Consider the following 20,324-nt stretch of genomic DNA (forward strand, 5'->3'; position numbering starts at 1 on the left):
AGTTGTCAGGCCTTGATCCCTCAGCTTTAAGTCTTTGGACATCAAGGTGCTGGTAAGACATGTCCCACCTGTTCCTGCTCATAGTCCTGCATCCCCAGGCCCCCTTTGGGTCCCACTTTTCCCTGAACTGGATGTTTTCATAAAGAAGCCACAGACGGACTTCCTGGCCCTCTTTCCCTACCTTTCTCCCTCCCCACTGTCCTTTCTTCATCCCCTTAAGAATCCCCTTTGTATTCCCTTCCTGCTGCTCTAAATCACTGAGGAAGCCAGATGTTAGAACCAGCGGTCTCCAGGTTCTTAGCACTAAAAGAAAACACCTTTTGCTGGCAGTCAGGGCCCACAGTTGGGTGGCAGGGCTCTGGGCTGTCTCATTGCAGCCAGCATGGGTCATCACGGAAGACCCTTTGGCAGTTCTTTCTAAAGAGTGTCTTTCCCCTCAGTGGCCTGCGGAAACCCCCCCATAGTGGAGCATGCCAGGACCTTCGGGCAGAAGAAAGACCGATATGAGATCAATTCTCTGGTGCGGTATCAGTGCACCGAGGGCTTTGTCCAGCGCCACGTGCCCACCATCCGGTGCCAGCCCAGCGGGCACTGGGAGGAGCCTCGGATCACCTGCACAGACCGTGAGCATCATCCCTCCCACTCCTAGCTGGGCACAGGACCAGATTCTGCCAGCACAGCCTTCTCCCCGTTCCCGTGGCACAGTGGTGGCAGCTCACCCTCTCCCAGGGATCCTGCACCGTCTACAGGGTTGAGCAAGGGTCATGAGGTCAGAGGACTGCTCAGTCATAAATCACTGACCCCTGTCCCTAGAGAGCCAGGTACCTGCCCCAGGAGAGGGCTCACTTTTACTGAGAGGATTAAGGAGAAAACTGGTGGCCTGCTTTCCTTTCCAATGCCTGACTGAATCTCCTTAGCCCAAGGAGGTTCAAAGAAAAATCAAAATCCGGGAAGCATGTATAGCCTCGGGCTGACTTAAGGAGCCCACGGTTTCCACGGGGAGAGAGAGCAAGCTGGGCAGAGCCCAGGCTCAGCCTACTTTCTCACCACGATTTTTCCACCTCCCTTTCACCCCAGCCACCACCTACAAGCGCAGACTACAGAAGCGGAGCTCACGGCCCCCAAGGAGGAACCGCCCCAGCACGACCCACTGAGAGGAGCTTCCAGAACACACCCAGGATGCTGAGCCCAGGAGCCTGCAGGCTGACAGTGCGTCCCACCCAGATGGTGTCCTCTTCTTGTCGCTTTTGTCATATAAGGAATCCCATTAAAGAAGAAAAAAATAAATCCTACATTGTGTATGCACCCACCCACCCCCCCGGATCGCCAAAACTGCATCTAATTTGTCCCCCAAATGCCAAAGCAAAGCAAATTTATTGTAACCCGTGGACTGAGTTTAGAGACATTTCTTCAATCTCCCACCGTGCCTTTCCAGGGACCAGTGCAGGGACGGGGAGAAGGGGAGGGGTTAAGTTAAATAAATAAGATTATTTTTTGTTTCCTGACTTTATCCAAGAGCAGTGCAGTTGTTGGTTATTTCACCTCCAGGGAGAGCTAGGGAGGAGGGGGGAGGGGCCAGAAGGAGCTGGAAGAGGCAGAGGCCTGAGGGCATGAAGAACTTGGAACCAAACCGCAGCTGAATGTATTGGAGGAGGAGCCAGGAGGGCTGCACCATCTGTGTGGGGTAGTAGCCTTGGGGGAGAGGGGGCGGGTTGCAGCCCACGATGAGCGGGCAGGAGAGAGCCATCAAAGGGATCTTCCATCACTTGGGGGTCGGGTTTCCTCCAAGGGTCCCTCTTCCAGTGTCCTCTCACCCGGGTCTGCCGCCCTAGCAGGTGTCCCTCTTGGCAGGGCTGGGTGGGGGCACTTTCCTTCCCAGTGGGAGTGCCACCCCATCCTTCTCCCCCCACCCCCACCCCCACCCCCGGGACCGTGCAGGCACCAGGGTTCCGAGCACCTATTTATATTTTTGAAAACTAAAGTTTATGATAATTATAATAAAGACATTGGAAGAGATCTATTTCTTTTCTTTTCTTTTCCCTTTTTTTAATTCAAAGAGAAGGCAGCCATGATCGGGGTCTACTGAAGGAGCTCTTAGGAATGGTGGCAGTAGGGACACTTTTGATCAAATAACCCCAAATTGGTGTGACTCCTGTCTGTTCAGAGAGCCTGGGACAGTCACATCTGTTATGCTTTATTTTTACAAGGGTGCTGATATGTTTGATGGATTCTCTGCGTGTGTGTGTGAATGTGGAGTGTGCCTGGGTGTGGCTGTCACATGTGACATGTGTCAGTGGGTACAGTGTGTGCACTTGTGAGTGGGCATATTGTCAAAGAACAACTCAAGTGAGACATCTGGGCCCCTGGCATAGTTTGGTTCTTTGGTGTCCCATTGTTGGCTAACATGAGAGGGGGTGGTTGATAGACTGAACCCAAGAATGGGGCAAAACTCAGTCTTTATAAGAGCAAAGGAAAAAACAAACTGCGGACAGTCTGGGAAAAGGGAAATCTGCTCACACGTTTTGGGGGTAAACTGGCTAGGTTAGCCGGCTGCTAGCAAATAGGTAAGGGCATTCTGCCCTTAAATAGGCTGGAGGATATCAATGTAAACAATTTCAATTGTTTATGGATTCCCCGACAAATCTTGAGCGTTGAGCACGGGGGTGCATGCCAGACAGAGTCCTTCCACCAATGCCTCCTCCTCGGGTCACCTCCCTCATCAGAGTTGCTCAACGTGCCATGGAGTCCTTGTGAATGTGTCTGTGTTGGTTGGTACATGCCGGCATAAGTTTGTGCACGCTGTATCTCTTCAGGTGTGGACATGTGTATGGTTGACTGTTGGTGAACATACGCCCAGGTTACCTATAGCTCTGGAAAGAATGGGTGGGCCAAAGAAGAGAGCAGAGCACTGGTAACATACTAGGGGCTCAATAATTATGTAATGAATGGATTAATTAACTCACTAGTTGGTGGCACAACTGTCTATGTCAGTGGCTTTCAAATTTGAGCATGTATCAGAATCCCCTGGAGGGCTTGTGAGAACAGAGTGCTGGACCCACCCCCAGAGTCTCTGAAGGTCTTGGGTGGGCCCCACCCCCAGATCTTGGCAGGTCTGGGGTGGGGCCCAAGAATTTGCATTTGTAACAAGTTCCCAGAGATGCTGATGCTCCTGGCCACACTGTGAGAAGCACTTGGCAAGTGAAGAACTGGATGAATAACTAGTTGGTGAGTGGCAGGGGCATGCCTGTGCAGAGGCTACGGGTCTGGTTTCCTGAGGTGGGGGTGAAAGGGGGGGGGCACGGGACTAGGCACAGAGAAGGTTGGTCCCCAAGATCCCTGGCCTCCAAGACCCTCCAAGAGGGCCTCCTGTCCCTGGGAGGAAACTCCCACTCTTCCGCTGGGCCTCACATAGACCCCACGGGGGGCAAGGATGGAGGGGACATAGGCAGGGTATGTCATGGGACAGGTAGGGCCAGAACCAAGTCAGCCTAAGGGGGCAGCCCACGCAGTTCCCTGCCCACCCCAGTGAACTGACCCATCCACCTGCAAAGCCTGGAATAGGACTGCCCCCACCATGCCCACTGGGCCCTGAGACTGAATGACATGGAGACGGAGAACAAGACGCAGAGGAGGGCTAGGGAGGGAGGAAGGGGTCACAGCACCATTTATTGTCCAACCAAAGTACACACACCTGAGGGCTGCTCCCCAAATAGGGAAAAATGAAAACAAAACACAGACTCTTTGGAAGCAAAAGAGGGGGGAGAATTAGAAGGGGAATTTCTCCCTTTCCTTGGATCTCACCCAGAAGCCTAGTGACCCACTGCAGGCTCCAGCTCCTCAGTAGGGCTGATTTGGGCCAGCAGCTTCACAGAGCAGTAGGAGGGGGCAGGAGACTGCATGGCCCAAAGCCCAGCTCCACAGCCCCTGCCATGTCCTCTCCCTCCCCAGGCTGAGGCAGAGGGAGAGCTGCAGCCACTGCACCCCGACACCTTGTGCACCCTGGCAGAACATGCCCACTCTGGGCATCAGCCTCATCAGGGCAGGGAGACAGGCTGGATTCACTGACGCCAAGAGCCTTCAAAAAGCCCATGAACCCCACATGTCCCAGATGAGAGGACAGGAGGCTTCCTGGAAGGGGAGCCTTGGCTGTTCACCTGAGCAAAGAGAGGAGCTGGATTCTGTCAGATATACTAAAAATATTAAAAAAAAGACTTTTTTTAAAGCTAAGTTGAGAAGTATAAAAATAATACTGAAATTGCCCCAACTCACACGGGAAAATGAACCACTCAATAAATACACAGCCCGTGAGGGAACGGAGCAGGTACAGCGTTGGCCACCCCAGGTGCTAGCGTTGACGATAGCAGTAGACGCCATATGAGCGGCTTTGTGGGTCTGGGAAGCCGAAGCTTCGGACCCCAGGCTCCGGGGACCCACAGTTGGGACGGGGGTGAGCCACAGGGTAGCGGGCACTGCCATCTGCCAGCCAGCCAGCATTGCAGTGGTCCAGACCATGGAACTTCCAGGCAGCAAAGAGCTGGCCCACCTTGGCGATCTGGGTGCCGTCTTCCCGGCAGGCCTCCCTTGCCTCTGTCAGAGTCAGCTTCTCAGGGTGCTCCAGATAGTACACCTGCCCTGGGGGAAATGGGGTGTGAATGCTGGGCAGTCGAGGGGGCAGCGCAGAGGACAGCAGGGGCTACAGCAGTGCCAGACCCCAGCACCTGGAAACTGTCTAAGTCCAGGGCATCTGCAGTGGACACTTTGGGGGTGCACCTTCCCAGTCCTCACCCCCTAACAGCCCATCCCACCTGCCACAGGGCTGGGGTCCCTCAGTCATGTCTGTACTCCCCCACCACCCTTCCCAAATTGTACACTGGATGGGCACCCCACCAAGGCTGGACCAGTCAGGGTCTCTCACCTGCTCCATCATTTACTGAGCCCCTATTAAGTGCCAGGCACTTGGGATATGGCACTGAACCAATTTCTGTCTTTACTTCTTTATCCTCCCGTGAAATGAGCTGCTTTGTGAGGACAGACTGTGTTTTGTCTCTGATGTCTCAGAGTCAAGTCTAGGCCCCAGCACATAGTAGTCACTCAGCAATGTTAGATGAACGAATAAACCAATGATCTGTATGAAGTGGCAGTGGCAAAACACGGAAAACTCAGACGGACATTGTTTCAAGACCTGCTCGTGTAGGGCAGGCAGAGGAGACCAGAAGCTCCCCAGACGCTGCCCTCCCGCAGGCCCCATACAGCCACAAAACCCACAGGCCTGTGCTGGACCATGGCACTCACCCTTGAGGACAGCAGCGAAGCAGAACACATCATAGCGGTGCAGGCGGCGGTGGCGTGGACCATAACTGCGCACACCGGGCGCCAGGCCCAGGCCACCGCAGGGCTGCCGGGGCAGCGTGATGGGGTACTGCACCGAGGCATCCTGCAGCCAGCCTGCATTGCACCAGTCCAGGCCCTCCTCCCAGGCCCGGAAGAGCTGCTCGAAGGAGGCCACCACCGCGTCCTGCTCCTCGCAGGCCTGCTGGGCCTCATGGAAGTTGAGTTGGTAGCGGCCCTGGGGAGGCTGGTAAGGAAAAACCACACCTAGAGAGGGAGGAAATAAGAGCTTGGAGGGGTGGGCAGGGGCCCAGCTGGCTGGACGCCCCAGCCCTCCTCCACCTCTACTGGGACGTGCTCCCCCCAACACACACACATACACCGTCCTTCAGAAAAGCTCAGCAAACCTCTAATCTCTTGTCCACTGCCAAGTCCAAGCCAGAGCCCACCACCCCCTCCTATACCTATCCTGGCACACTACAGTACTCAGAAAACATTTATTAGCTTGTTAAGATAATTTATTAATCAGTCAACTAATGTCCCCAACCATGGGATGGGAATTAAGCCTAATTCACAGGGCTGTTGCAAGGACCTCCACGAGTACATGCTGCCATCTACAGGAGATGGGCACAGGCTTTGGGCTCTAGAGACTGGGTTTGGCGCCCAGCTCCCTCTCAATAGCTGAGATCTGGTAATACATGTTATTAATGTGGAAGCTTCTTAGGAGAATGCAGGACACTTTCCATGTGTGAAGGACGATATTCAAGGAAAGGAGAGGCCCTAGATGCTTTGGAAAGAGGGGTGGTAAAAGGCCGGTCAATAAAGGAGGCTGGAGGTCAGGGAGGTCATAAGATAGGGGGCCTTCCTCCTGGTGGCCAGGATCTGATGGGGACCACAGGCTTCCCTCAAAAGTTATTGTTCATGTTTGAATTTTACTATAATAAAAAGTTTCTGAAACATCCAAGATTCGGTTCCTACCAAGTCAGATGTAATTTTAAGCAGTAGGAGAGACCCTAGGGGTCTAGGAGGGGACCCCGTTTGGTTGGTGTTATTTCGAAGCAAGGCCCAAGCCCTTGGAATCTCCTCCCTGTGGCCAGGGACCTGAGAAAATCCTGAACCCCAAACCTCCAGTCTCACTAGGGCAGGAAGCCAGCCTCCTGGGCAAAGCCAGGTTGAGAGGGCACAGAAGCCCAGGGACCCTGACAATCAGCTTGCAACCTCCATCTGTGTTTGCAGGGGGATTGTTTTACACCTGACCCTACCCCAAATTCCCAGCCCTTAGAGCTCTGGGAACGGAATGAGGATTCCCTGTTTCTCTAGGCTGCCCCTGCAGCCCCCAGACACTTGACTCTTGCAGGCTCTCTCCCATCCCTCCTTCATGCCCAGCTTTGTGCATGAGGAATGTGGGCCCTCTGAGCCACCCTCTAAGCCACAGGGACTGGGGAGGAGGATACTGCAAGCAAAGACTGAGAGGACGCAACATTTATCCTCCTGGCCTCTGAGGGGGGTAAAGGAGGAACTGCTATCATTCCCTATTTTACACCTGAGAGGCCAAGAGCTCCAAGCCAGGATGGGGCACCTGTGTGCCACAGCTGGGACAGGCCAGGGACGAAGTCAGGTCCTCCACGCCTGAGTTGCCTCCTTAACAGGTGGGAGAGACATGAGGATACTCAGCCCCATCCTAGAGACAGAGAAAGTAAAAGAGATCCCAAACTGGAGCCCACACATAAGATCTGGCTTAAAGGGTCTGGCTGGTTTGAACAGCACTGGGTGGTTTTCTTTTAAATAGGAGATTTTTACATAAAGATCCAGAGATTTCACATAAAAAGATAAGCATCTCATCAAATCATAAAATCTGGCAGTGCTGGGTCTGCATTTTGGCGTGGCGTCATTGGCTGAGCCAGTGAGTGGAACAGAGCGACTCCCTTTGGACAGGATGAGGGCTCGGCGGTGTGCCCCAGTCCCCACCACTCCCTATCATCGCACACTGAGCCTGCCTCATTTGCGTTGCCTGCTAACCCTGCTCAAATCTCAGCTCTGTCTATGATTAGCTGCGGAACCAGCTCCCATTCCCTCTCTGAATGGGATGTGAGCGAGAAGGGGTAAAAGGTAGCAAATTCTGGAGGTTGACTGCCTGGGTTCAAACCCCAGCTCTGCCATTTATAAGCTGTGTGACTTTAGGTAAGTTACTTAACCTCTCTGTGCCTGAGTTTCCTCATCTGTAGTAAGAGTAGCTTCCTTGTGGGGTTGTATTGAGGATTAAATGTGTTTACCTGTCTAAAGTACAAAGGTCTGGATGCTTTCTCGGTCCCTCTCCCCTAGGCACTCAGGTTTCAGCATTACCCAGTCCCAGTTGGGGTCTCACCCCGAAGCTCCAGCTCCACCAGGCCACTCTCATCCTCCAGCCCATCAATGACCTCACAGCGGTAGCGCCCATAGTCCTCCAGCCGCAGGTCCCGAATTTCCAATGAGACTTCACCCTCCTTGTCTTGCCTCAGGTGCACCCGGCCTTGGTAGTCCCCAAAGGAGCGGTGCCTCAGCCCGATGGCCACCAGCACATCCTGCTCTGGGGCCCCGTTCTCCGACAGCTTCCACCATTTGATGCGCACGGGCCTTGGGGTGGAAAGAGCTGGCTCGTAGTGGTAGTGGCAGGGCAGGGTCACGCTGGCCCCTCGATGGGTGAACAGGGTCTCTTCGGGCATCTCTACCACCAGCTTCACTCCATTGAAGAGGCCTGGGGGGAGAGGTGGGGTGCAGGTGGGTAACTGCTGCAGCATATCTGTACCTCGGCAAGGGCCACCTTCCCCCCAACCTTACCCCAGCTCCTTCCAGGCTCAGGTGTTCTAGATGGCAACAATGATCACCATGCTCCACCCCTCCCTGTGTCCACATGCTTTGCAATGTCACTGCATTCCTCCTTCCATCAAGAGGCGACTTGTATTTCCTGCCCCCTTGAATCTGTGCTGGTCTTACCACCTACTTTGACCAATGGCCAAATTGAATGCTGTGGAATTGACAGTTCCCTTGTGCCTATTCTGAGCCTAGGTCCTAGGAGGCCTTGCTGCTTCCACTCTGTGTCTTTGGACCTTGCCAGCCACCATGAGCACAAGCCCAGGCTAACCCGCTGGAGGATGAGAGACCATGTGGAGCACAGACAACCCTCCCCAACTGAGGCCATGCTAGACCAACCAGTCCCCCACTGACCTGCCAACCAACTGCAGGTGCATCTGCATGACCCAACTGCAAGACCAGAAGAAACGGAGCCCACTCCAAAATGCTGATCCATGAAACCATGAGCTAAAATATGCTGTTATCTTAAGCCACTAAGTGTTGTGGTGGTCTGTTATGCATCAGAGTCTCCTTTCCTACCATACTGGTGACAGGAGACCACAACCTCAGCCTCCCCTTCACTCTCTGGTCCAACTGTCCACCATGACTTTTCCTGAACACCTAGCAAACCTGGTAAGCTAAGACCAGAACTTCTACAGGAGACTATTCTCGGGGTTACAAAATAAACGAAGAACCCAACATGCAACAAAAGAATCCAGTGTATGAGCTAATGCTGCCTCCTCTTTAGCTAACGCTGCCTCCTCTTTAACTTGGGACCCCCTATAGGGGCCTCACCATCTCATTCTCTTGGGTTTGGATTTCAAGACATGCTTGAGGTACACAAGGTGGGGGCAGGTGGTACACAGAGAGGTTCTCAGTAGAGTATGTCATGCTGAAAAAGAGCTATACCTAACATGCCAGATTCCCTAGTGCACAGATCTCAAAGAGGAGAGGCCCCCAAGCCCGCAGCATCAGCATCACCAGGAACTTGTTAAACATGCAAATTCTTGGGCCCCATTCTAGACCTACTGAATCAGAAACTCTGGGGCTGGGGCCCAGTGATAAGTGTTTTAACAGCCCTCCTCCAGGAGTCTCTGATGCCCACTCAAGTTGGAGAATCCCTGCTCTGGAGAGGCAGTAGATACAGAGGTTTGAGACCACAGCCCCAGAGTCAGGCAATCCAGGCTTAAATCTTGGCTCCATCTTTTCCCAGCTGTGTAATCTAGGGAAGCCAACCCTCAGTTTCCTCATCTATAGAATGGGCTAATAGTGGTGCCTACAGAGGGCTGAGGTGAGGCTCAAATCAGAAAAGGTAGGACACCCGGCACACAGAAAGTGTCCAATAGATACAAACCAGGACCTTCACTTAGTGGCAACTTCCTTTGTTTTCCCCAACTCTTGGAGACTTCAACTCGAATAAAATGAAAACATACATCCACATGACAAAATCATAGTATATCCACATGATGAAAAAATGCACAGCCATGTGACATAACCTGGTAGATGGATGTTCATTCATTGACTTAGAAAAAGATTTGTATTCTATGACGTGATAGGGGAGGTTACAAAACCACATGTATAGCATGAGTTAATTTTTGTTAAAGAAAATGTTTTTAATTATATGAGGGGGGTCTTCAAAAAGTTCATAGTAGGATTTGAATCGTCTTTCAATTCCATTTTCCACAAACTTTTTGAAGTACCCTCGTATACGAAACGCTGGAAGATACACCTAAAAAGTTAGCAGGGATTCTTCTGTGTGATATTATATATACGTTTTGGTTTTCCTCCAGTTCCTGCCTTGTTCTAACCTTCCCCCACCTTTCTGTCTTGGAGCTGGCCATAAAGAAATTCTCTGACCTTCATTAGTGGATTGTAGGTAATAAGACCCACGTTCGAGAAGGGCTTCCACCCATACACAGGAGGAAGGAATGCTGCACAGAGAGGCTGAGAAGAATCTGAACAGGCCTTGCTGGATTTCCCTACCCAGTCTGTTAGTGTCAGATCATACTCTTTTCATCCAATCACATTTCCACACAGTTGTCTGTGCTTAACTCATGACTGCCTAGTGAAGCTACCAGAAAAACCCAAAAGCACAGTGTTGGGGGAGGTTCTCAACAGCTGAACTCATCTGCATGCTGGGAGGGTGCGCACCCCAACTCCATGGGAACAGAGGCTCCTGCACTCAGGACCATCCCAGACCTGGCCCTGCGTATCTCTTCTTCTGGCTGTTTCTTCATATCCTTTAAAATATCCTTTGTAATAAACCAGTAAACTTGTTTCCCTAAGTTCTGTGAGCTGCTCTAGCAAACTAATCAAACCCCCGGTGGGGGTTGTTGGGAACCCTGATTTATGTCTGGTTGGTCAGAAGTTCCAGAGGCCTGGACTTGCAACTGGCATCTGAATTGGGGGTCAGTCTTGGGAATCTGATGCTGTCTCAAGTAGATAGTGTTGGAACTGAATTGGAGGACACCCAGCTGGTATCCGCTAGAGAACTGCTAGCTTGCTTATCCCACACATTTGGTCTCAGAGGTCAGAAATCAGTCTTCCGTGTTGATTGTTGCTGAGTAAGAATGTAGGAAAAAACACTTTGTGTTTTTTCTATATATTCAAACATTCTGGGTGGGGGGATTATATGTGATTTTGCTTGCATATATTCAAGGACAGAAGAGAATGAGAAAAACAAAGAGATGGTCTGGTAGAGTGGTGGAATTACGGGTAGGAAGTTTAAGTTTTAAAATTTCCTTGAATCTCATTAAAGTAGTGCTTATACAACAAAATAAATTCTGGAGGAAAAGGGTGGTAGGCTAAATAATGGCCTCCCAAAATATCCAGGTCCTAATTCCTGGAACCCGTGAATATTATCTTACATGGCAAAATGAACTTTGCGGATGTGATTAAATTAAGGATCTTGAGGTCGGAAGAGAGTATCCTGGCTTTTCCGGATAGGCCTTAACAGCAATCACAAGAATCTTTTTAGAGGGAGGGAGAGGGAGATTTGACTACAGGAGAGGAGATATCCATGTGACCATGGAGACAGAGACTGGGCTGACTCCACAAGCCAAGGAATGTTGGCTGCTGCCAGAAACTGGAAGAGGCAAGGTGAGCACAGATTCTTCTTTAGGGCCTCTGAGGGAGCAAAGTCCTTTCGACACTTGGATTTCTACCCCAAGAAACTGATTTGGGACTTCTGGTGTCCAGAACTATGACAGAATACATTTCTGTTGTTTTAAGCCATGAAGTTTGTGGTAATTTGTTACAACAGCCCTAGGAGACCAATAAAAAGGGGGAGATTTTCCCCATAGGCACAGTAATCTTCTCAAAGGGGAAAAGAAGTAAGGAAGAGACACCCAGCCCCACCACTGGGCTCATGTCTCATCTCCAGACCAGGCTGCAGGTGCTTCACGGCAATGGCTGGGTGTTATTGATCTTTTCATTCCTTCCAGAAAAATATCTCAGATTGTCTTCCTAATAACTGTGTGACCTGGGCAAGTGGCTCAACTCTCTGAGCCTCAGTTTCCTCATCTGTGAGATGGGGTCATAATAGTATCTACTTTCAGGGCTGCAAGGGCAACCCCCTCCCTGCACTGGATATTGGATGTGTTTCTTCTCACCCTGGCCTATGTCAGGGTTTTTGTTTAGAATACACGAGATAACGTATGTAAGGCCTCTAGAAGTGTGCCTTACCCATGTTAGGGGCACAATAACTGCTAACTAAAAAGTCCCCTGCCCAAGGCTACACAGCTAGTAAGAGGCAGAATTAAGATTCGAACTCAACCCATTTGACCCCAAACCCTCTTTCCACTGAGGAGACCAAGGAAGGTCACCTGTGAGCTGAATCTTGAAAAACTGGCAGAACTTTGGGGAAAGTATAAAAAGTGCAGTGCCGTCCCTAAATCAACCTGGCGCTGTGTGTAAGGGGCTAGCAAACACGGAGTACTAAACCATCTCCTCCTGTCATCTTAGAAGAGAGGCTTGTCTATCGCAAGGGCCCAGATGGGAAAGGGGCTGCCACGTCACCCCCTGTCCCCTTCCCAGCCTGGAACCTGCACATCACAGCAGGAGGTGGGGGGGTCTTGGTCAGCCAGCAGAGCAAAGAGCCAGGCCCAGGATGCCGCCCACCTTCCCCATGGCCGTTGCCCGGGTTCCTGCCGTTGGAGTAGTAGAAGCCGTTGTAGAAGGGCAGTCCAGAGACGCAGGGCAGGAGCAGCAGGCCCAGCAGCAGCAGGCCCATGGCGTCATGCACGGCTGCAGCGCCAGCGTGTCCTGGGCAAGGCTACAGCTCCAGGCAAACTGGGAAGAGGAGGAAAGCAGGCCGGTTAGATAGAGAAGCTGGCTGCGGGCTGGGACCCCTCTGCTCCAGCACCCACTCATCCACTCGCTCAGCAGTTTTTTACTGAACTGCTACATGCCAGGCACTGTCCTCAGAGTCAAGAAGACAGCAGTGACAAGCTAGATGAGGTTCCTGCTCTCCAGGGGCTATGCCCCGCAGGCAGGACGGGCCATAAGCAAACAAATCACAAGAAGGAATGAGCAGACAGCAAAAAGACCATGGAGAAAATGAAGCAGGACAATATGATGGTACCAACATTTTTCAAACTGCAGGTTTGAATTTGAAAGGTTGTGAGCAGCATTTTTTAATGAAACTGAATAGACTAGACTAGAAAATACTGGGGTACATTGCATGTCTGGTGAAGATGAGTCCTGCATCGCGAAACTTCTGTTTCAGTCCAGAAACGTCTGTGGGGGGTGAGGTAGGGGGTCGCAATGTGAAATTAATTTCTTACTCTGGGTCAAGGTCAAACAAATTTTTAAACACCATCCTAGAGCGCTTTTGAGGGCCTATTCCAGTTTGGGGGTATACTCAAAAAAAGTAGGCAGCTGGCCCATGGGCTGTAGTTTGTTGATTTGATTTTTAAAATATTGCATTAAAACATTGTCTTGATTATAGAGTTTTCTGGCAAACCTCTCCCTACCCTACACTTACATTTTGCTCCCAAGGCTGGTGCCTTGCTCTTCCCACCCTTGTCCCTGCTCATTGGCTACATACTGAGCACTCAGGCATCACAGTGCTGTGTGTCAGGAACAAAAATGGGGAGACAGAGAAGGAGCACTGAAACTAGACTGAAGACACAGGAGTCTGCCAGATGGAAAAGATAGACAGGTTTTCCCAGCAAAAGTTGCACAGGCCAATGAGATCACGTGGGGGCTGTGGGTGTGCAAGATGCTCTCTACTTGTCCTGCACACCTCCCAGGTCCACTGTCTGCCCTCTCTGCCATGCATTGATCCCTGTGGTCAATTCTTCTGGGCCCTAAGCCCTCTGGCTTCCAGCTGGGTTCAACCAAGGAGAGGCACTCACAGGAGATGGGCAAGAGGAAAGAAGTTGGGTATTTCTCACCGCTCCAGGGCCTCTGCCATCTGTCTGCTGTTGCTTATCTCTGCATCCCCCAAACTCTTTGTTTGATCCCTTTACCCTAATTTCTAGAAGTCATCCTTTCATTAATGTCTCTTTATTAGAACCACCTGGAGTGCATTCTGCCTCCTGCCAAGACCCTGACTGATATGAGGGAGGGGCAGGGAGAGGGGCACTGGGGCGAGTGTCTAGTTGCCTTTGGTGCCAGGAAGCCTGCTCTTTGTCCCAAAAGTCCTGGAGTGCCAATGATGGCTTTCAGCAGAGAAGCCACAGGATCAGACTCATATCTTAGAGACATCCCTCTGACAGCTGAGTGGAAGGTGAACCACAGGACAGCGTCCAGAGTAACAACAGGCATTTGCAAATATAATAGTGATTATCAAGCAGCAACATGGAAGAAAGCTTAGAGTGTAATTTAAAACAAGATGAAGCAGAACATATAATTGTCACTGTGCTGTGATTGCAAGTACGCAGTCTTACGAGTGCCTGTGTACACGAACCAGAAGCGGAGGAGAGAGAGACAGAGAGAGAAGAGAAGTACCGGCCTGCAAGGGTGATGGGACTCTGGAGGAAGCATTCATGTATCAAGAACAGTTAGGAGATCTTGCTAGAGAGGAGGGAATTAATGTGGAGGGAGTTGAGAGGCAGAATCCACTATTCTCTTAGACATCTTCCTAGAAATCGTGAGGCCCAGACTAGCTATCTGTGTTGTGTACTGCAGCTGGGACACTACCCACCCCCACCCCCAAAGGCTTCACCTCTTGTCCAAGAAAAATTCCCCTGCTGACACCCATAAAGCCTCTTAGTGACATGGAACTGGGCTGCCTAAGCACAATGGAGCAACCTGGTACAGAGTTTGGGAACTGGAAGATTTGGGTTCAAATCCCATCTCCACTGCTTATTACCTGTGTGATTCTGGGCAGGGTTCCTCAGTTGTGAAATGGAGATCATAAAACTCACCCTGACATGTTTCCCACCAATATGTTCTAGATTCCTCTTATAATGAGTATGTGCATAACCATTCAGCCCAAGGCTGTATTTCCAGCCTCCCTTGCGGCTAGGAGAGCCATGTGACACAGTTCTGACCAGTGGCAGTGAGCACAGATGCCATGTGCCACGTCCAGGAATCAGGAATGCCTTTTCCTCGCATTATTTCCTCCAACTTGCTGGCAACCATAGTAGCCACCTTAGACTCAGCGATGGAAACCACAGATTGAATGGCAGAGGTGCCCATAAACCCTGAACCTCCTCCACCTGCACTGTCCCATAAGAAAGAAACGAAGTCCTGTTGTATTTAAGCCACCACATTTTGAGTGTCTTAGTGAACACAGATTAGCTTCACTTGGCCTAACAAATACACTCACTTCATAGGGTTGCTCTGGTCAGCATAAAAATATTAAGATGATTTTAAAGAGCACTTCCTATCCCACCAAAACTCCTAGAAGAGGGATCTCTTAGTATCCCCATTTTACAGATGGGAAAACCAAAGCAGAGAAAGATTAAGTAACCTGCCCAAAGTCATCCAGCTAGAAGTGGCAGAGCTAGGATTTGAACCCACTCCAGCTCCAAAGCCTGGAACCACCATGCCAAATTCAGGGAGGTGACTGTATAGAGTGCATAGCCCAGTGCCTGGGAAAGAGCAAAACCTCCTCCTTTCCCTTCCTTGAGTGCCCACATTTGGAACCAGGAGGGAAGTGGAGTGAAGGCTGAGAGACTTGTCAATGCTGAGCTGGTTGTCCCAGGGTCCACCCCATCCCTGGGCAGCCAGCACCTCCTTGAGCAGAGGAACTTCCAGCCTCTGCCTGCAATGTTTCCAGCCTCTACAGCAGCTCATCTGGCACAAATGGCCCCCTGGAGAAAGGGCTTCCTGAGGATGAACAAATTCAGGCATTTCCGCCACAAAGTGGCATTTGTATTCCTGAAAAAAATGTGCATTTTTGCAAAATCATGTATTAAAAAATAACAAGGTTAACGGAAAAATAAAGTTACAGCCAACTACTCAAAACATATGCCAACAGAGCGCCAACAAAAACAAGAACAATCCTAATGAAAAACAACAGTACTGTTAACACTTCACTGACATTTGCACCCGATGCCTGTCTCTCAGCCCTTTGCAACCTTCCTCACTGGGGCAAGTGCTTTCTCCTTGAGATGTAGGTCCTTGGGGCATTTTATTCCAATAGAAACTGGCTTTACCAAGATTAAAAGTCTGACCCAATGGGAAGTCATCTTCAATCATTTTTTTTTTAATTTATGTATGTATGTATGTATATATGACCAGTAAGGGGATCTTAACCCTTGACTTGGTGTTGTCAGCACCACGCTCTCCCACGTGAGCCACAGGCTGGCCCCTTCAATCAATTTTTTTTAACACAGAGATATGTCTTTGAAATATCTTTATCTGATTCCTAGTTTTAGCAGAAAACTTTGTTAAGTTCTCGTAAGCAGCTAAACCAGCCAGGCAGGTATTCCTCCATCACCAAATCTATTGCCTCCTTGAGTTAGGATGGTGAGAGTTTGGATATTGGGAGTTTAGAGAATTCGGGCTGGAAGGGATGCTGCATTATCCAAATCAATTTAGTTCCTGCGTCTTGGACAGTGAACAGCAAAAGTCTAGATAATGAGGGACATCTGTATGTGTACTAAAGAAAGGCACTTTCTGAAGAACTGTCAGCATTTATCTTAAGGAATTCATACATCGCTAAGGCTTGCTCTTTAATCGTGAGAAATCTCCAGACATTCGCGTGCCGGGAAAAATGACTACTGAACCAATGCAATTCCCTGTTCTACTGACATAGCTCCCCCATCGTTCTTACCAATTATGGATGAGGTAAGCCACAGTTCAGAAACATGCACTGGGGGAGAGCAGACTTCTAGTGTCCTCCTGCATGCAGACTGAGGGAGAGCACCTTCTAGTGTCCTCCCATGAGCAGAGTGTGCGTCTCTGAAGTACCCCTTCCCAGCCTCAGACACCTGGACACACGCTCACAACCCACGCCTGGGCCCCACGCTTGCTCCCTGGGTTTTAAAGGGCTTCTACATCTACGTCTAGCAGCTCTCATGATCCTCTAAGAGCCCCCTCTCCCACCATGGTCAGCAATAATTTTATTCTCTCCATTTAATCCACAAGTGAACAGAGGCACAGAAACATGAAGCAACTATCCAAAGGTCACACAGCCAGGAGGCAGTAGAGGCAGGACTCTGTTGAACTGTTTTCAGCCAATCTCCATAACGATGTGTCCTGTTTACAGACTGCTTCCACTTGTCAACTCCCTCCCACAGACATGGTTGCTCAGGGGCCTCACAGTGTCAGAATTATTATCCTCACTCTGCTCTGCCATTTTGTGCCACGTGAAATCCCTTGGTCACTGTCACCACCACCAAGAACCTCACCAGATGTGTTTCCTGCACTGTGGACTTCCCAGCCTCTGCAACTTAAGCAATAAATTTTGTTTTCTTTATTTAAAAAAAAAAAATTATTACCCTTGTTGCACAGACAAGGAAACTGAGGTTTGGAAATGCTAGGATGCTTGCCTAAGGTTACCCAGGTAGAGAAGGAGCTAGGACTTGACCTCATTCATTCAATAAATATTGACCATGCATCTACTGTGTGCAGGCACGATGCCAGGCACCAGGGATACAAAACAGAAGGCCTCGTGGAGTTGACATTCTAGTGAGGGAGCCGGACAGTAAACACGATGCGTGATATATACGATATTAAGGTGGTGCACGTGACAGAGAAAGATGAAGCAGTGGATTGGGGTGTTCCTTTAGACAGGGTGGATCAGGAAGGCCCCCCTGAGAAGGGGGTGTATAATGGAGGCATGAGCCTTGAAAATCCTGGGAGAAGAGCATTCCAGAAAGAGGGAACAGCAAGTGCAAAGGCCTTTGGCAGGAATAGCTCGGAGACCAGTGAGGCTGGAGCCCAGGCAGCAAGAGGGAGGGTGGCAGGAAATGATGTCCAGGTGGTGGCCAGAGGCCCCACGATGTAGCACCTTGGATTTTATTCTAAGAAGGGAAGACACTGAAGATTTTTCAGCAGAGGAGTAACAGGAATATGATTTACATTCTAAAGAGATCAGTCTGAATGTCTTCTGACCTCCAATCAAATGCATATCCTCATCCTGGCTCCTCCTTTCCAAGCTAAAAAGAACCTGCATTCTCACCATCACTTCTGGCCTCTCTCCAGTCTGGGCACCCAACTTTATTTACTCTCTGGTTTATTAACACTCCCTCAAATGGAGGGGTGTGATCTGGTCGACACCTCTCTTTTTTGGATGCTAACCCAGCAGTAATGCAACCTTCCAATGGTGGGGGTGGCGAGGATGGAGGGGAAATGCCAAGAAAAATAAAAGAGATTATGAAGAAAAGCCCGGGCCTCTGCCCAAGAGCTACAAGCCAGGTGGAAGCCAGCCCTCCTTTTCCAGCCCTCTTTGAGAAGGAGCAGCACACACAGCCCGAGGTTTCGAGTTAGCCTCGCTGAGTTTGGATCCAAGTTCTGCTCCTGCTGGCTGGGTGACCCTAGGCAAGTCACATGACCCCTCTGAACAGAAGATTTCCTCTCTCCAGAGAAGACTAAAAGGGAAGTTCAGGGGCTGAGGACGGACAGCCCTGAATGCTAAAGCTAATGCACAGAGCAGGGTCCTGGGCGAGAGTCGGAGCAGCAACTGCCGCCTAGTTGCTGCCCTGCCAGGGCCTGTCCCTGACTGCTAACCACTCTGGGAGGGGTGGACAGCCTCTGCTCCCCTACCCCGGCTATCCCAGCCAGCAGCCCCTCAATACCACCAGAGGAGGTGCTGTCAGCTGGAAGGCCTAAGACGGAGTCCAGCCCAGCCACCTCAGCAGTAGGTGGATCCCCAAATCAGTGGGAGCCTTGCCTGGGCACCCAGACTCGGGCTCAATGTCAGAGCAGACACACCTGCATCCTGCTGAATGACTTTGGGCCAGTTACTCAACCTCTCTGTGCCTCCATTCCCTCATGTGTAAGAAAAGGATACTAACAGCGCCTCCTTAAAGGGCTGTGGTGAGGATTATATGATGAATTATATCCAGTCCCTGACACATAGCAAGTGCTCAACAGATAATAGCTAATATGTATTTGCTGAAGAACATAGTGGCATAGATTTCTGGCTCTAGAATCAGACCCGCCACTTGATTCAGTTCTGGCTCCACCCACTTACTAACTTTCTGTCACTGGGCAAGTCACTGAACCTCTCTGAACCTCAGTTTCTTCATCTGTAAAATGCGAGTCCCAGCAATACCAACCAGAAAACATTTTTGCGAAGATGAAGGGAGAGAATATCTGCAGAACACTTAGAATGCTGCCTGATAGGGGGCAAGCACTCAGAAAATATTAGCTATTATGACTATCGTTAGCAGATTACAAAGTGAAGTCTCACATTATCTCAGCGGATCTTCCTCCTTTCTCACTGCCTAGGAGAGAAAGCAACCGCCATTGCCTCCTCTTCACAGCTGGGGAAACTGAGCCACAGGCATGGAGATGAGTGAACTACCCAAGGCTTTGTCTTTGGTAAATAGCTCGAGCTTAGAGACATTCAGGTCTCCTGACGACCAACCCTTTGCTTTTCCCAGGTGCCACTTCCCTAAACCATCCACACCAGACTACAAGCTGAGCCCTGACTAGGAGGGTGGTGGCAGCCACCTCCCCACCATCAGATTCACAACCAGATTCACATCCTCAGCGGGCCACCCGTGAATTCAATCCCCAAGTGCCAGCAGAGGGCGGCATTGTCCTCCAAGTCTCTAGCAGCTGCGCTCCAGAGAGGAATTTGACATCAGTGCCCCCTGTTTAGACAAGGCTTTACCGGCGCCTTTGAAACCCGCCGCCCCCGGAAGGTGGAAGCCGGAGGTGTTTCCTACCAGCATTCCAGCCGCTGGCCCGTGCGGGGTTGCGGGAGAGGCGCCAGCGCCTCCCAGTCGCCGTCCTTTGCTGCAGAGAGCAGTCGCCGTCCTTTGCTTCCGAGGGTCAGCAGTGGACACCGCGGTCCACACTGGGTCACAGGCTGCCCGTGGCCACCCAGCAAGTTGGTGGCAGGGCTGGGTCCAAATACCGCGCGCTGGCCGCTCACGAGCCTAAATTCCCCCATGAACGACGCCATCTCCCACCTAGGGTTCCACCCCGCCCCTCCCTACCCCTTCGGATCTCTGTCCCTGGGGCAGGAACCCCAGTGAGCCAAGGTCTAGAACCGACGGGCATCCATTGCGTTTGCCCCGGGGCGGCCAGAGCGGGCTGACCGAAGCCGAACGGCCAAAGTCCGCCCGCCCGCCACCTCGCCGGTTGTCCCCAGCCCCTTCCAGGGTTCCCGCAGCCGCCGGAGCACGTGACAGATGCCCCGGGACAGAGCCCGGTGCGCAGCGCCCGGTGCCGGAGACGGCAGGACCAGGACAGGACGAGACGGGAAGAAGCCGAGCGGCCCCCTGCGGGAAGGAGGCTAGAACCGGGCGGTGGCCTCGAAGCCACGGGGTTTGCCCCTCGCGGCGCACACCAGCGTCCCGCGCGTCTGCCCGCGCCCCTGCGCTGCTTGCCGCCCGCCCCCCCCCCCCCATAGTGCCGGCTAATTCAGCGCAGCCGGGGCCCCCGAAGTGCCAGCTCACTCCTCTTGCCGCTTCCCCCACCTCACCCGGAGGAGTGAGGCCCCGCAGGAGACCCAAAGCGGGGAGGGAGGAACCCCAGGAGTTCGGCGATCCCCGACCCCTGAGCTAAGTACCGTCCCCCGCAGGCTCCTCGACAGCTCC

At 51.4% G+C, this 20,324-nt stretch overlaps 2 protein-coding genes across 6 annotated transcripts in view; one reads left to right on the forward strand and one right to left on the reverse strand.

The window, feature by feature from the left end:
- ACAN (aggrecan) overlaps nucleotides 1–1,154 on the forward strand; it is a 34,662-nt gene extending 33,508 nt beyond the window's left edge. For 4 of the 5 annotated variants that reach the window (XM_063091001.1, XM_063091003.1, XM_063091002.1 and 1 more), the window contains 2 exons: nucleotides 441–623; nucleotides 1,078–1,154. In XM_063091001.1, coding sequence (XP_062947071.1) covers nucleotides 441–623; nucleotides 1,078–1,154 — 260 coding nt within the window. The remainder of the gene's footprint in view (nucleotides 1–440; nucleotides 624–1,077) is intronic. The other variant, XM_063091005.1, reaches the window with a different exon arrangement.
- A 3,110-nt stretch (nucleotides 1,155–4,264) lies between these two features.
- Nucleotides 4,265–18,548, reverse strand: HAPLN3 (hyaluronan and proteoglycan link protein 3). Its single transcript, XM_063090004.1, is given in 6 exon segments — nucleotides 4,265–4,632; nucleotides 5,293–5,595; nucleotides 7,694–8,062; nucleotides 12,277–12,402; nucleotides 18,487–18,517; nucleotides 18,519–18,548. Coding segments are annotated over 6 exon segments (1,146 nt in total). The 3' UTR covers nucleotides 4,265–4,345.
- Nucleotides 18,549–20,324: the final 1,776 nt, after the last annotated feature.

This window comes from Cynocephalus volans, chromosome 3 (genome assembly GCF_027409185.1).
Source record: "Cynocephalus volans isolate mCynVol1 chromosome 3, mCynVol1.pri, whole genome shotgun sequence".
Classification (NCBI taxonomy): domain Eukaryota; kingdom Metazoa; phylum Chordata; class Mammalia; order Dermoptera; family Cynocephalidae; genus Cynocephalus; species Cynocephalus volans.